The sequence below is a fragment of the Amborella trichopoda genome, chromosome 12, assembly GCF_054954075.1.
Source record: "Amborella trichopoda isolate Santa Cruz 75 chromosome 12, AtrichopodaSantaCruz75HAP2 v2.0, whole genome shotgun sequence".
NCBI classification, from domain to species: domain Eukaryota; kingdom Viridiplantae; phylum Streptophyta; class Magnoliopsida; order Amborellales; family Amborellaceae; genus Amborella; species Amborella trichopoda.
Genome location: NC_142347.1, coordinates 7,259,897 through 7,276,347, shown reverse-complemented (window position 1 = coordinate 7,276,347; position 16,451 = coordinate 7,259,897). Strand labels below are relative to the sequence as shown.

General features: G+C 37.3%; 1 protein-coding gene across 9 annotated transcripts in view; it reads right to left on the bottom strand.

Moving 5' to 3' along the window:
• PFT1 (phytochrome and flowering time regulatory protein (PFT1)) overlaps positions 1 to 16,451 on the bottom strand; it is a 63,374-nt gene that overhangs the window by 25,391 nt on the left and 21,532 nt on the right. For 3 of the 9 annotated variants that reach the window (XR_016045555.1, XR_016045553.1, XR_016045554.1), the window contains 4 exons: positions 15,328 to 15,395; positions 13,728 to 14,618; positions 12,971 to 13,032; positions 11,991 to 12,044 (listed from right to left, as the gene is read on the bottom strand). Coding sequence is in view for 6 of the 9 variants with exons in the window: in XM_088853285.1 (XP_088709411.1) it covers positions 11,991 to 12,044; positions 13,728 to 14,618; positions 15,140 to 15,184; positions 15,328 to 15,395 (1,058 nt within the window). In the remaining 3 variants the exon portion in view is untranslated. Of the gene's footprint in view, positions 1 to 11,990; positions 12,045 to 12,970; positions 13,033 to 13,727; positions 14,619 to 15,139; positions 15,185 to 15,327; positions 15,396 to 16,451 lie in introns of all 9 variants that reach the window. The other 6 variants (XM_088853285.1, XM_088853286.1, XM_088853284.1 and 3 more) reach the window with 2 other exon arrangements.

The following is a 16,451-nucleotide window of genomic DNA, read 5'->3' as shown; positions in this document are numbered from 1 at the left end:
TTGACCTTGTTTTGAGAAGGTTTGAGAGGGAAAGGGTGGCAAAGAGCTCATTCATGCTTCACACATCTGCACAAGACATTGTACTTAAAGGATTGGCTCTAACTCATGCAGCTTCTAATGAATCCATCTCAAAATTGGACACATCATCATCATCATCATCATCATCATAGCCTTTTCCCAATTAATTGGGATTGCCTTCAAAAATTAGACACAATGGACGAGAATTATTTGACACTGTGGACTTTAAATATAAATGAAGGTTTAAATGATGAGATCAAGGAAGTTGAAATGGGCATTCAGGTACACTGTGTGGGTGGACATTTTGAGTATGACAAGTATATGCTCTTAATGGACAAAGTTCTAGATGTTGATCGTATAAAGAGGTTATTTACCCAAATAATCAGGTAGTTGATGCACTTCGTAAACATTTATATTTCATGCAAAGGTATTGGAATGTGTTTGGGTGTTTGTCATGGGAGAAAGTTTCTTGGGCCAGGAATCAAAATTCTTTGGTTAGAAACAATGCTTCTTCTTCAACAAGGGTAGTTGATTTTGAACCCTCAATCAACAATGCATTGCCCACTGTACATGCCAAAAGAATCACCATCAGAGGTGCATCCCAGTCGTTGAGTCTCATGCTTCACAAAGAACAATTGCGTGGAGACGTAGGGCTTCACCATCAACAAAAGGAGGGTAAAGATGCAACAGCAAAGCTCAAGACGAGTTTTTCTTCCAACCTGAGGAGTATGATGCCAATCGCGTTAAAGAAATTCGAGTTACAAGTTAGAATTTTTTTATTTATTTTAGAATTTTTTTATTTATTTTATTTATGATTTTCTGTTTGGGGAATTTCCAGGTCCATGGGTGATTTGTTTATTTAGTTTTTCTTATTTTAGGGATTTCTATGTAGGGGTTAAAAGGGATATTTAATTTAGAGCTTTAGGAGGTAAAATTGCTATTTTCATGGGCGACTTGTTTCCCATAATAGGACGTTAGGACATGGCAAGAGCTTATGGGATGTAGATAAGGGAAGTAGTTAGAGTTGGATGGGAGAATCCTAACAACTAGGGAGAGATTTATGTAGGATAAGGTAACTCCTAGTTTAATGAGATTTATGGGCCTCATGAAGAGATTTACGGGAGTACTAGTTTTGGGGAGTTACATAACTTAGAGAGATGAGGGTGAACGTGAGAGCTACATGACTCAAAGAAATGACGGTGAACGTGGGAGTTACATGACTCAAAGAAATGAGGGTGAACGAGTTCTTAAGGGGAGAACTCCTATTTTTAGGCGATCACATAATGAGGAGAGAGAGAGAGAGAGTTATTTTGAGAGAGAGATACGTAAAGGGGAGAAAAAAAAGTGTTTTTAGTATTTTTTCCCTTCTTTAGGGTTTTATTTTTTTGTATAAAGAGGGAGGCTTTTGTTATTGGAGAGTTGGTAATTTTTGTAAAGAGAATTTATTTTCATGAAAGAGGAAGGAGTTTCTTCTCCCTTTGGACTTGATTTACAGACACATTATTTTCTCTCTAGTTGCTGAATTTTTCTTGCTCAAGATTGAAAGAAGGCTGGATTTAATTTCCGGGCTCCTTTCACATCAAGAGATAAAAAGTCCAAGTCATCAACTATTTTATCTTGAGATAGTTTGTATTAATTGATCCAAGATAAAGTCACACAAGAAATCAAACTTAAGAAATCCATGATCTTTAAGGGGTGTAAATTTTATAGCTCCCCACCAGTAGAAACACTTTTCCAGTGAGTTTCAACTAATTTCAGTTAGCACAAGTTGAATCGCAGTATGCTCGGCAAAACCATCATTTTAAGAGTAACAGATTCGAGACCTGCTTTCTTGGTTTCTTCTATGGGTAATGCGTAGCTATGATAAATACATCAATAACTTGTATGTGTGTTGAAAGGTGTGGCTGTGTAGAATTCCAAAGTATAAATTCAAAAAAAATATTTATTTTCTTTATTAATAGCTGGAATTTCTACCTATAGCTGCCACAATACAATAAAAAATAAACCTACTAAAATCTAAGATCTTTAAATCTTACCGCAAAAAAAAAAAACCTTATTTAAAAATGAACTTGGACTTACAACGTTAGAAACAAATAGCAATCAAGAAACAGAAAAATAAACAAAACTAGGAAGACTTACTAAAATATTGATTAAGTTTACCCCCTTAGCACTTGGACACCTTATACCCGATCACCTGACCGATAACAGTTGATCCTTAGATCTTATTGAATCCACCAATTTGAACTGAGAAGCACCTTTAGAGCAAATCTATGGGGCTAAAAGCATGGGTCACGACTAGGACTCTTTAGACCTTTTTCAATCCTTGGAGCATGCCACTAAATGGCACCCCCTAGACTAGTCCTGGGCTGGGCGTGCCTCCTTCTCTCTCCTTTTTCTTTTGAGTGGTGCATGCCACCCCAATGTCCTTATGGGGGTGGCATGTCACCTAGGGAGGAGAAAGCCACCTAGAGAGAGAGAGAAGGTGAGAAATGGTGTGGAGAGGTGAGAGAGAAAGAGGAAGAGAAAGAGAGGGCTGCAATGTGTAAAGATATCTTTTTTTGGGGCTTCCCCTCCTTATATAGGCCTCAAAGGCCCTAATGTAGTCCAATCTTATCAGAATTCAACATTATCAAAAAATATTTAGGAAATTATGATTTAGAGAGAAATTTAGGAATCTTATCCACAAAATCTTTTGATCCAGTTCCACTTCTAGATATGATAGACTTCAATTTTAATTTGAATTCTGATTAAGGTAGGAGTCTTAGTCCAAATAAGCATCCTAATCCAAATAAGACTCTTTAACAAATAATATTTTAATATGAGTTTTGATCAACCTAGGAATCCTAGTCTAAGCAGGAATCCTATTCCAAACAAGACTCCTAATACTATTAAGACTCCTTAAATAATGAAATCCAATATTTAAACTTTAATTAGGGGCGTCCCACTTTTTATGTGGACATGTGGCCCTTGTCCATTAAGACTCCTTAAATAATAAAATCCAATATTTTAATTTTAATTAGGGGCGTCCCACTTTTTATGTGGACATGTGGCCCTTGTGAGCTCCACTTCCCACCCTATGTGGCCTACCCACATGTGAGAGCTAGGCTCTTGTGCTCCCCCAGCCCCATGAAAACAAAAAAACATAAAAAAAGTTGATCCCATATAAAGCACTACTAAATTGTAAAATATCAATTTTGCCCTATTAAAGTTGTTCACAGCAAAAGTTAAATTTTCGAAAAAAATTAAAAAACAGCCATGATGAAAGCTGAAAAACTATTTCTTAGTTTCATAAAAAATTTAAACATATGCAGAAATATCTCTAGAAATGGATTGGTACCAATAGGTCAAAAATATAAGTGAATTTCAGGGCACTCCACCCATGTCAAGATCCATGGTCCACAACTATCTTTTCAAACAAACCCAATGGAACACCCACAGTCCTGTGCAAGGCTCATAATTGACCCGTCAAAGTTAGCCAATAAACAATGGAACTATAGTCCCAATATGTGAATTATAAGTTCCCCCTCTAAGAGCAAGGTAGATGCACATATCATTATAGTGCAAGAGGGGCTCTCTCTATGCATATGTATATCTATCCCTCTATAGTATTGCTTCCCAAAATGGCGACTGCCATGTATACTAATTTGTCTATCAATTATTCTGCAAATACACCATTGACCAGTCATCATACCAGAACAATCACCTTGGAACTACCTAGACTACGGCTGGAAATCCGCTTGGTGGCCCGGCCCAAAATAGCAGAGGCCCAGTCCACTAAATATGGCCCAAAGGCCAGGCCCAGGCTTGAAATTTAGGCCCGGTGTTCCTGCTGGACAGTGTCTGGTTCAAGGGTCTTAGCCCAGCCGACCTGGCCCGGCCAAGTCTTTTTGGTTTTCTTTATGAATTTAGGGAAAAAAAAATGATAATATCAACTGGTGCAGCCAAGCTAATGTAAAAAATTCAAACAAGAAAAGAAAATCAACACTGACTCAGGCCAAGCACAAGCAACAAATGGAAGAAACCTAGGGTTTCTTCTTCAAACCCAACCAAGGCTTCAAAAGCCTAAGTTCTCTCTCTTTCAATCTAAAAATCAAGTGGGAATAACCTTATTCCCACGTGCCTCCAATAATGATATTTACTGTTCCAAAAAATTAAATGTATGTCCATAAATAAATAAAATGACCCAAACCTAAGCGACTTTTGAGATTAATTACCCTAACATTAAATAAAATGCCTAGAAAGTGCCTGACTAGTCCAAAAACTAAAAGCGATTAAAAATAACTAAAAAAACCTAAAATAACTACAAATCATCCAAGCATTGCTTGCTCTTCTTGTTCTTTCCTTCTAGGGTTCACATCCTCCAAATATACACGAGAACTAGGAGGAATCCACTGCTCCCATGAAGATACTCATCATTCTTTCCACTTGATGCACTTTGTGCATCATCATTCTTCTCAGGTTGAGTAGATTCATAAATCTTCCCCGGGATGAGTAGAACTCACCCTCAAGTTAGAACCTTCATCTTCAACCATCTGTGACCCATGATACTCAGACAAATCAGCAATTTTGAGAATATCTAAAGTCTCCATTTGTGACGGAAAAGGGACCATGTAAGCATTGCTGCCATCCTCTTCAAAATCTTGAACGGTCCTTCCTCGCGATCATTCAACTTGTTGTATTTGCTTACTGAACGCCTTTCCTTCTAGAGGTACACCATCACCCAATCACCCCCACAATAAACTCCTTGAAAGATGATGTTTGTTTGCCACTTCTTTCTATTGGGATGTAGTGGCTTCTAGATTTGCTCGCACCTAGTCATGGATGATGAACGAAAATTGAAGGAGAAAATAAACAAACAACAGCTCACACCAAACACAAGCTATATTTAGGAGAAGCCTAGGGTTTCTACCAAAACCTAGCCAAGGTTCAAAAGCCTGGGGTTTTTCCTTCTCTTTCTAAAAGTGAATCAACGCGAATGCCACACACCACTTTATATTCTTGGTTTTTTCAAAGGACATTATTTGTCCGTACAATTAAGAAATTAACCTCTATGTCCTAACCTAAGCACAACAGTCCATAATGCGCTTTATCTAACTTAAAATGACTAGAACAGTCCCAACTTATGGCAATTTAAAATAAAACACCCTAACTTTAAATAAAACGCTTAGAAAGTTTCTAACTGGTCCAGCAAATAAAAGTAATTAAGAATGTCTGAAAATAACCCTAAAATAGCCAAAAAAAAATCTCAAGCAATGATTGCTGTTCTTTTTCTTAATGGTAGCCTGTTCTTTTTCTTAATGGTAGCCCTCCAAGGGTTCATATCTTCCAGATATGCGCGATAAATGGGAGGAATATACCGCTCCCATAGAAGATACTTGCTGGTATGACCACTTGACGTGCTATGTGCATATCATTGTGCCCTGGTTGATAACTCGCCATCGAGTTTGCACTTTCATCTTTATTTATCTCTGGCCGAACAAATCAGTAATGTTGAAGATATCCAAAGTGTCCATACGTGAAGGCAAAGCAACCTTGTACACATTGCTATCCATCTACTTCAAATCTTGAATGGTCTTGCCTTATGATCAGTCGACTTATTGTATTCGCCTACTAGACGCTATTCTTTCTTGAGGTACACCATCACCTAATCTCCTACAAGTCCTTGAAATAGCGATATTTGCCTGTTGCTTCTTTATATTTGGTTGTATTGGCTTCTAGATTAGCACACACTTGCTCATGCAGTCCTTTCATCTGCTCAACCAACTCCTCGACAGTAGCATGACCCTCCCCATTAGCCTGGATAGGAACCAAGTCAAGCGAATGGGTAGGATTCTTTCCATATACAACCTTGATTGAACTCTTACCAATAGACCTGCTGCAAACACTATTATAGGCTATTATTGGAAAACTTGGCGTGAGACAGCACTAGATCCGTCTTTTTCTTCTTTTCTCTTAGTATACTCCTAAGAAGAATTTTGAAAGTATGATTGACCACTTCATTCTGCCCATTTGTCCCTAGGGGATAGGCACTACTGAATTGTAAAAGAGTACCCAATTTCTTCCAACAAAGTTCCCCAATAATGGTTGAGAGAATTAGTATCCCAATCTGAATTTATAATCTTTCGAACACCAAGTAACCTCACTAACTCTATGAACTACAGATAGCAACATGTGTGACATCCAAGGTTTCCTTACAAGGTATAAAATGAGTTGTCTAGAGGAATATCCACTACCACACATATAGAGTCCATAACGCTTTAAGTTAGCAGAAGACCCAAGACAAAATCCAAAGAATCCTCCTGCGGTGCATTAAGAATAAGTAGCGGAGAATAAAGCCCTGTATTTTGTTGTTTTCCTAACACATGACATCCCTCAACAAACCGCATAACATCCCGCTTCAATTTTGGCCCATAATACTTAGATTCCACCGATGTTATGGTTTTATCCCGACCAAAATGTCTACCAAGACCTCTTCCATGAAGCTCTGGTATCAGGGTCTAAAGGAACATTCGAATATATGAAGACAATTTATCTTGAATAACATCATCCCCGCTAACTCCATCATGTCACCAACCCTATATCTCCATAAATTAAAACTGGTAATAGTAGTTGTCATAGTAGTCAATAAAGCCAATCTCCTACTCAAAGCAAACTCCTGCAACTAAACTACCACTAGAATGTCGTTGATTTTGTTTATGTTGCCCATTAATATATTTTGGTGCTACATGATCTGAGAACAAAATAAACTCCTTTTGGATCAGATAATGGCACCAATGCCACAATGCCTTAGGGCTTGAATAATAGCATAAAACTCCACATCACATGTAGAATATCGCCACCAGGTGTCATTTAATGTCTCACTAAAGAAGGCAATGGAGGTCCTTCTTGAGTCAATATTGCACCATTCCCAACATGCGAAGCATCACAATCCAGCTCGAAAACTTTATCAAAGTCATGAAGAGCCAACACAAGCGCCTCAGTCATCTTCTGCTTCACCAACTAGAAACGCTTCTTAGCCCCATTAGTCCACACAAATGCTCCCTTCTTTAGATTATTTGTGATAGGTGCTATGATCGAACTGAAGCCCCTATAAACCTCTTGTAGAAAGTAGCGAACCCATAAAAACTGCATTATGCACTATGGGAATAAGCCAATCCCAAATATCTGCTACCTTCCTTGGGTCAATTCCAATGCCCTCAGCTACGAAAACATAACAATGAAAAATTGAGTTGTTTGCCATGAATTCACACTTCTTAAGATTCACATATAGTTGTTGTCCCCATAATAAGTCAAACACCAACTGCAAGTGCTCCAAATGTGCCTGCTCACCAATGTTCTAAACTATAATATCATCAAAGTAGACCAGCACAAATTTACCCATAAAAGGCTTAAATATTGAATAGGATCGAGCACTATCAAATATAGGACTATCCACTGATTCAAAGAACAATGAATCCAATTGAAGATTGGATCATTTTTGTTCTTCAAAATCATGCACCCATCAAAGCCATTCGCGCATCGAACCCATCCATGTAGTTTGACATGTCATCTATCTGCTCCAACTCAGATTCAATTTCCAACTCACGCCAATCACAATAAAAACTTCCAAGTACCCCTAGATCACTCTTTGTTTGGGGAACGCTATTTCGATCTCTATCAAGTTGTTGATTTTCTTACACATTTGGATCAGAAAGGCATTCCTACGGCCAAGACCTACACGACCAGCCATCGCCGTTTCTAACCATACTTTGATGCCAATTGATGTAGAAAGGAGCCTAGGAAATAAAATACGACCTTCTTTCAATTTTAGAACACATAATAATCAACAACAAAAAGAAGGAAAGTATGGATGTTAATCAAGCCAGAGAAGAAACACTTTTCTTCTTTCATAAAAAAATCCACCAAAAAAATACCCAATCTCTTCATAAGGGGTATCTCTTACCTTAAATAAACACAAAAAACCCAAAATTTTCTCTCTTTCTCTCTCTCTCTCTCTCAATCACGGGATTTCCCATTAATCTAAGACTTTCCCTTATCCCTCACACACTTCCTAATCCTTTAATATCACTTCCCTCCTTTCTCCTACATTCACACCTTCATGTGGACTTCATTCACTCTGCAACTTACTGATTTCAGCTAGGGTTTGCTGATTTTCTACCTAAGGTTTGTGATTTTGTTGAACTTATAGCAGCAAGAAGGGGTCGTGGAAGGGGAGCTCTCGTAGATCTACCATGTGATGCCAAAGATGAAGAAATTGAAGATCTCAAGAGGCAAGTTAAGCAGCTTGCATTGCCGACATCACTCGTGGGAAAGACGGTAATCTTTCCACCCAAGAAGATGTGGAGTACAACCGTTTTATCAATGTGCTATGCTTGAGGAGCCGAGTGTAGAGGAAAGTGATAAAAGACCTCGATGTGGGGGACATCACTCTAGGGTTTTTGATTTGAAGGTGGATATTCAAGACTTTGACAAGAATAATTTAACTCACATCTAGGGGAACTGTAATCTCACTCCTTGTGAGTACAATTTGGTTCATATTACTGAGGAGGCCGACCATGGAGAATCTTTATTTTCATCAAGTTGTTCCAAAATCAACATGTCAATAATTGGTATTCGCCACCAACATTCAATACATGCTCAGATGAACAACAAAACCTCTTAGGAGATTCGATTCACGATAAGGTTCAAAATGAAGATGAAGATATTTCAAAATAGGATATCGTACTTTAAAAATATGGAGAGGAGGCAGTAAGGGAACTAAAAATCTCAAGGAATTGATGAGGTGGAACATTCAAGAGAATTAAGGCATCGAAATCAAAGTAGCACTTCGAAAGCGTGGTCGACTCATAGACTGCAAATTGTGGCCCTAGATTCAATAAGTAATGAAAGTCTCTAAAGGCCAGAAATTTGAGTTTTAAGTTTCCTACATATTTTTCAATGCAAGTTCAGGGATAGCCGAATTTGTATAAATTCATATTGATATCTCAATACACATATCAGGATCCATTTCTTGAGGATTTCTTCTTACAACAGCAAATAATCTTTGAGCCAATAAAGAAGAAGACGGTTGAATAAGGTGATTGTGATGCCGGATTCATCTTAGCACACTTAAAAACTCGAGGATGAATTTTCTCTCACCAAGGGAATCTGATGCAGGACAAAATTACTCTTATTTTTAAATTTTGTTTAATTTCAAAGAATGCATATTTAATTTTAATCTTAGGGTGTAATTTTACAGTTTTTAAGTTTCTAAGGCATTCTAGGATTTGTTAATATTTTAGGATTTTAGGAGTTGTTTAGAAAACTAGTTAGAGTGCTTATGTTTCAAATTAGGACTACTTGATCTTCATTTGCTGAAGGGCATTATAGACCTTTTACCGCAATTATGTTATAAAAGAGGAGTGTAGACATCTAAGCGGGATTGATGTGACTTTGGAAAGAGGGAAAAGGTCAAGGAAGCTTTTGCTCTCTGGTTAGGGTTTAAAGGAGGAAACCCTGGTTCGCTTTAATTGGTGCTAGTGCTTTGCTTGGGATTAGTTTAATTTTCTATTTTCTTCATCAAAACCCCGATCCAAATAGGACACGACGTGATCCAATCCCTAGAAAAAGGAAACCCATTAACAAAATCTAAAAAGTCAAGTTAATCTAAACACTCCACCCATAACATTTAAGAAAATCCTTTCATCCTTGAAATTAACATTAAAAATAAAAATCATCATCATTCAAGCCTTAACCTAATTAATTGGGGTCAGCTACATGAATCATGTTCATCCATTCTTCTTTAGATTTAGGATTCATGACAAGATGTGGCAAAGTTTTATGTTGGTTGATAACTTAACTCAACTCACCTCCTATGCTCGGGCATAGGACGGGTTAAGGGATATTTTAAGGTCCTCACCCTTCTTAGACCAAAATTAAAAAATAAAAATAAAAACCTTAAATTCAGCTTTCCTCTTGATTGATTTGCATCAGAGAGATTAGCATATATCGGAGCATGAGTCGACTGATGACATATCAAACTACATAGATGGGTTCGATTCACGATGCATCGATGGCAGCATAATTTTGAAGAAGAACAAAAGGATCCAATCTTCAATTGGATTCAATACTCTTTGAATCAAAAGATGGTCCTATCTTTAATAGTGAAGCTATCTGTGATAGTGATCCCTATTTTTGATAAAGAGCTGGGTGAGAGCGATGAAATTATTCCCAACATAATGGGAATAATTGGTTTCTTAGCCCCCAAAGGAAGTAGTAATCAAAACGATGTTGATGGTAATAGTGAAGAGGTAAACGATAAAGATGTTAGCTGGGAAGAGTACAAAGATCTCATTTTTTGAAGATATTTTGATTGGGCCAATAACCAACAGTTCCCGTGATCAAGCCTCAATGTCAATCTACAACGTTGGGGTTCAAGAATATTGCGGGTTTAGCAGAGAATTCATATTAGCCCATGTCAAAACTCCAGGACGAGTTTTCTCCAACAGGGGAGTATGAGCAAATAAATTTCAAGAGGAAAGTTGAATTTAGGGGTTTTTTTTTTTTTTAATTTCAAGGTTGCGTAGTTGTTATGGCCTATGGGCAGGGTTTTCGAATTTTTTATTTATTGGGATTAACTTAAGCTTTTAGATTTTGTTAATTTGTTTCCTTTTTTGGAGAGTAGATCACAAGGAGTCTTATTTGGATTACAGTTTCACGTGAGGGTGCATGAATAAAGAAGGGAAGTGTGATATTAAAGGATTATGTACTAGATTAATGGGAAATCAAGTGATTTAGAGAGAGAGACTTTTGGGCTTTTTAGTTATGTTTGCATTTAAAGTGAGAGATCGCCCTTATGAAGAGACTGGATATTTTCTTCCTTTGCTAAGAGTTTTTTTTATGAAAGACGTAAACGTGTATCTTCTCTTAAATTAATTTACAGCCATATTTTCATCATTTTTGTTGTCAATTAGCATGTGTCATAAGATCAAAAGAATACCGGATTTAATTTCCTGGGCTCCTTTCTACATCATAGGTCCATCTATTTAACAAGGTCGGGTTTGGCCACCTGGCCCAAGAGTAGGGTTTGGCCCAAGAGTAGGGTTAGGCTGAGGCTAGGGTACCTTTGGCCCAGTGCGAACTGGGACCTGCCAAAGCCTACCCTCTAGTGTACTAGGAGCCAGCCCAGGCCTGGCCAGTTGATACCCTTAATTACTTCACAGGTGACTATTTGAATTCCAATCTATAGAATCCCTAATATGGTTATGAAGATTTCCTCCTTCACATAGGATACTATTAGTTATGTGGTTCACGATCTTATGAAGAAAAACGCGTGATAAATCAGCTAATAAAGGTGCATTCATGAATGAGAAGGAATCTAAGATTTCAACATTGTAGTGCCACTGAAATACATGCATCGGTTTCATCTTTTTTCTATAGATAAATATGTGATCTACATGAGGAAATTCAAGGATTTGAACCTTGAAGTGTCCCCGAAACCAAAAATGCTAACCTACATTACTGGTCAAAGGATATGCACCAATTTTCGTTTCCACAAATTAGAGCCTATTAGGAAAATGGATCATAATATAACTCACACCGATTACTGAATGACTTTCTTTGAGTGCATCATTCACACAAATTCATGCATACTTCTTTAAATAAGTTTTTCATATTTCTTTGATTATCTAATAAAAACCATAAGCTTTTTCAGCTGAAGCCTTCGCTTTGTTTGCCAAATCAAAACAAGCACTGAAGCAAAACTGACAATATCAAGTGTGTGAGAATTCTATAATGAAGACCTGGGCAAACAATGGCACTCAGGCAAAAACCGGCCCCTTCTTATAAGTTATAAGTATTAGGGATGTCGACTCGACGATTGGAAATGTGATGAAATGTGTGAATTGCTAAATCTAACAAACCATTGAAAATATTAAATACATGTAATGAACACAATAAAGCAAAACTAATGTCTATGTATCTTTAGAACTGACCTCTAGTTTACAAATAAACACAGCTTGCCCTTGCCTCTGCCCTGATAAGGATCCCTGCGAGCAGAAAGCAATGCATGAAGTCAAACATAAATTTCAAACACAAAAACAGGAGTTGAAAAGTACAAGTTCACAGATAATCTGTCGAAAGAGAAGAACCTCAAGTCCAAAGAATATGAATTAATTTGGACAAGATACAAAAAAGTAAAAGGAAATGTGTAAATCGATATTGACAAAACCACAAAAAGGGCAAATTCTTAAATATGGGCAATAAGTGACATATAATATAGACAATGCAGCCCTTGTAAAGTTTCATGTTTTTTCACCTTAATGCCATTAGATGCATGTAGCTTTATAGAACAGAGAAAAATTGTGTCTAATCCTAACACATTTTATGAAAACATTATACATTATTGTGAAATTACGATAAAAACCCTCCAGGCAAAAATACAGATACAAATCAAGTAGGGGCCAAACTGAAATGCAGTTCAGAACTTTATAGTGAAAAGAATATAAGTTAAAGAAATACAGAAGAAAAGCAACAATGACATATCCCTTATGGTGAAACGTGAACTACACATTCCAAGTCAAATATTGTAGTTTTACTGCTTAGGAAATAAAGTAGAGAGGAGTGTTTTGGCACCAATGCATCAACAACGAAAATAGGAGAACAAATACAAGCAATGCAACAAAATACATCAGTAAAAAATACAATTACATATCATGGATGTCAACAAAGATTGATCAGAAGCTATAGGGATGTTCAGGATGGAAAATGGTGAACTTCATCTAGATTGTGTGAGGATAGCAATTTTTTTCTCTTCAAAGAATCTTGGTATAAGACTAAGCCAAATAGTTCTCACACGACCAACACTGTTACCCAAAACTACTATGATGGAAGAAAATTAATATTTGCACAAGATGTTATATTTCTTATGGCTTATGCTGCTATCCTATAATCAGGGCCAGACCAGTCATCAAACCTTGGAGGGCAGTGGTACGATCCAAACCGATTAGAGTCACCGATTCACCGGCCAGACAGGATCTGAAAATATAACTAAAAATAAAAGTAAAAAACCTGGTCAACGCCAGTCAAAATGGTCAAAACTGGTTTTAACAGGCCAGTTCAACCAGTTCAACAACTTCTAGTTGAACTCAGATCAAACTGGTTGTGATCAATTGCCAGATCAGTGATCAGACTGAACCAGTTCTAGCCCCATTCCTGATCCAAACACTCAGACCGGCCAGTCTGGTCCCATCTTAATAACAAATTCGGGATACATCTCATGTTTGAAACTCTGAAAGATCTGCAACTCGAAGAATATTTCCAAATCAATTCAAATGTTTTCCATCAAGTAAAACGGAAAATGGAAACAATGGTCAATGGTCGTTGACATCACCATAAAATGAAACGAACGATGATGTAGAGAGAGGAAACCGACATTGGGTCATGTCCAGTTCTGGTCAGTGGCACCCTCTTTCCACTATCGTCTGTCATTTCATTATGTGGTCAGGACCTCAAATAAAGTTTTCCATAGCACATTGAATCAAAGAGTAATTTCCCTTTCCATAAATTTCTACCAATGCAACCTAATATTCTCCTCTCGCATAAAACTTTAAGAACCCTAAATTCTTTTCTTTTTTTTAAATTAATGGGCAAGAACCTCACAAGTTCTTAAACTGGCATCAGTGAAATATCCAACATCAAGCAATAGAAAAGACCAGATCCAAGATCCTTACCTCCCACATTTTTATATATCTCATTTGTCCTGGTTGCTGAGAAGCAGATGCAAGCTGTGGAATCTGCATATTATTAGCAGAACCACTGTTCATGCCAATGGGCTGCAATCCTCCTGCCTGGACTTGCTGAGTCATACCGGGTGTAGGAATCATTGTGCCCATGCCTGAAGGCATACCTGCTTGTCCCAAACTATTTAGCATATTGTGGTTGATACCCAGCCCACCAGTTTGTTGACCCATTTGTGTTCCTGAACTTAAATTCCCTTGGCCCATACCAGGAGGAATCGACTGCCCCATACCAACAACCCCTTGAAGATTACCCACTGGAGGAGAGACACTATGGCTAGGGTTCCCAGATAAATTAGGGTTTCCAGTATAATTAGAGTTCCCAGTTAAGTTTGGGTTTCCGACTGCAGTGTTTTGCCCAACCTGTGTCGTTCCAACTAATGATTGAGACCCAACCACTGATGTAATGCTCGATTGAGCGGATGAGAAAACAGTTTGAGCAGGAGGAACCCCAGTTGATGCCATGCCAGTAGAAATCATGTTAGACATGTGCATGGGCATGGGTGCTCCACCCATTGCCTGGAGGCCTATGTTGCTTGCTCCAGTTAACGATGCATTGCCCATCACCTGACGCGCTTGAGAGAGATTGTTAAGAATGCTAACATTAGCAGTAGCTGAACTCACAGGCCTCAGCGATTGTGTAGTACCACTAGTCAGCACGGGTTTAAACTCTTGAGCATCGACATTTCCAATCATCTCTTGAGAAGTTGTAGGTGGTGAAGAGGTTTGTATACTTGGAACATTGGGAGAAGTCCCATGCAAGATTGACGATGAGAGATGGGAACTGCCAGACATTGATGACATAGGAGTCACTGTTGTAGCCTCCTGAAAAGTTAAAAGAGTGACACATAATTAATGGGAGTATATGTAAAGAAAAGAAATCCAAATTACATTAACCTCCTTCTGGACAGAGAGAAGTTTGGAGGACACCCTCAATTCTTGAAACCCCAGTTGTCATGAAACAACAAAATAAAAAATTTAAATTTTACAATATCAGAATTAGGAAAAATATAATAGAGAGACAATGGCATTTGTAGTACTGCATATGATATGCAGATGCCCCAAAATACATAATTATCAGCAGGTGCCTGGAAGAGCCAAGCCCCCATCAGTTACTTAAAATAGCAACTGAAATTTTCTATAAAAAAGAGTATAGCCTGAAACTTTAAATGCCAGCCTTGGGGTAAAGCACAGTCATCAACGCATTTTACCTTTCTACATCCAGTCCAGTGTTTGGATTATATTTAAGAAAAAAAGGAAAGAAAGAACCAGGCAGTTATTTCAAGTACAGTAGAGGTGAGGCTAAATTTATTTCAAGTACTGTAGAGGTGAGGGCTGAATGATACATTGACCAGTCTCAGGCCTGCTAATAACACAGTTTCATCTGGCACCTGCAAATCATAAGCAGGTGTTCCTGACTATGTTCTACACTGTTTCCAGAGTACGTATATGGGGTACAGAGAAGAGGGAAACGAAAAACGATTTCAGTCTTCGACACTTCATCATGAAGAAATGAAATTTTTTAGTAACTTACAACTTTCACAGTTGCAATAGGAACAGCACTTCCCGGCATTGGTTGCCGATTCATCATTGATACGTTTGCTGAAAAACCAAATAAAAGATGTAAGCACACCAATAAAAGATAAAAGTCATCAAAAGAATAACAACTAGTGCATAACCAATTGCATGCATCTAAACCAAGTATACCATAGATAACAAACCAATATCATACTTTGGAACTAAACAATTCAATTATGCATTTGTCCCCCGTCGCAGCAGAATACCATCTGTGCCCAGGGTCCATGTGATTCAACATTACTAAAAACCATTATCAATCATAAAAGATTTATTCGATTGCCTTAAAGCTCTGATTTGATTTTGATGAAATCTACTAAGACATTAATTTAATCACAGGGACAAGAACAAATACAATAACAATGGGAAATAAGGCCATGCTGTTCATGCATAATTGTTTCAAAAGACTGAAAGTTAACTTAAATCCATGAATGATAAAATAGTAAATGCATAATAACTCAGCCCAAAAAATATCCCTAGACAATATTTTAAATACAAAACATAATGTCGAAATGCGACAGACACAGACTCGAACAGCTACAGGTCAAGTGAACAGTGACTCAGCATGTGGACCAGGAGGGTCAAACAACAGGATTTTCAAAAATTTAAAGAGGATTTTGTATTGAAGAATATAATTCAAAATTGAGGTATAATTAATCAAAATAGCAAGAAAGAAATTTATAAACATAATTTTTTAACTAAATGTGAAACCCTAAATTGAATTTCCAAATATAGAGGATCTATGTAAAATAAGAGGGATATAAAAGATGAAAGAATATAAAATGACAGTATAATGACATTGGTATTCTTCAACAACAGAGCAACTAGCTCAGGCAAATATTCAGCAGACGATATAAAAGAGATTCAGCAATTCATGGTACTTTTTAAGTTAGGGCTCCTTATAAATCTGAAACCAAAGAAAAGGTTTCCAAATTAGTTTTTATTGGTGTCATAATAATTCACATTGAATTGACATTAGTGATTATAAATACCTGCATTTCACAAACTTGGTTATTCTTAGTTATGTTAAATTCACATAATGTAATACAGGCAGTTAAAATACTCTAAGTTCACATATTACTC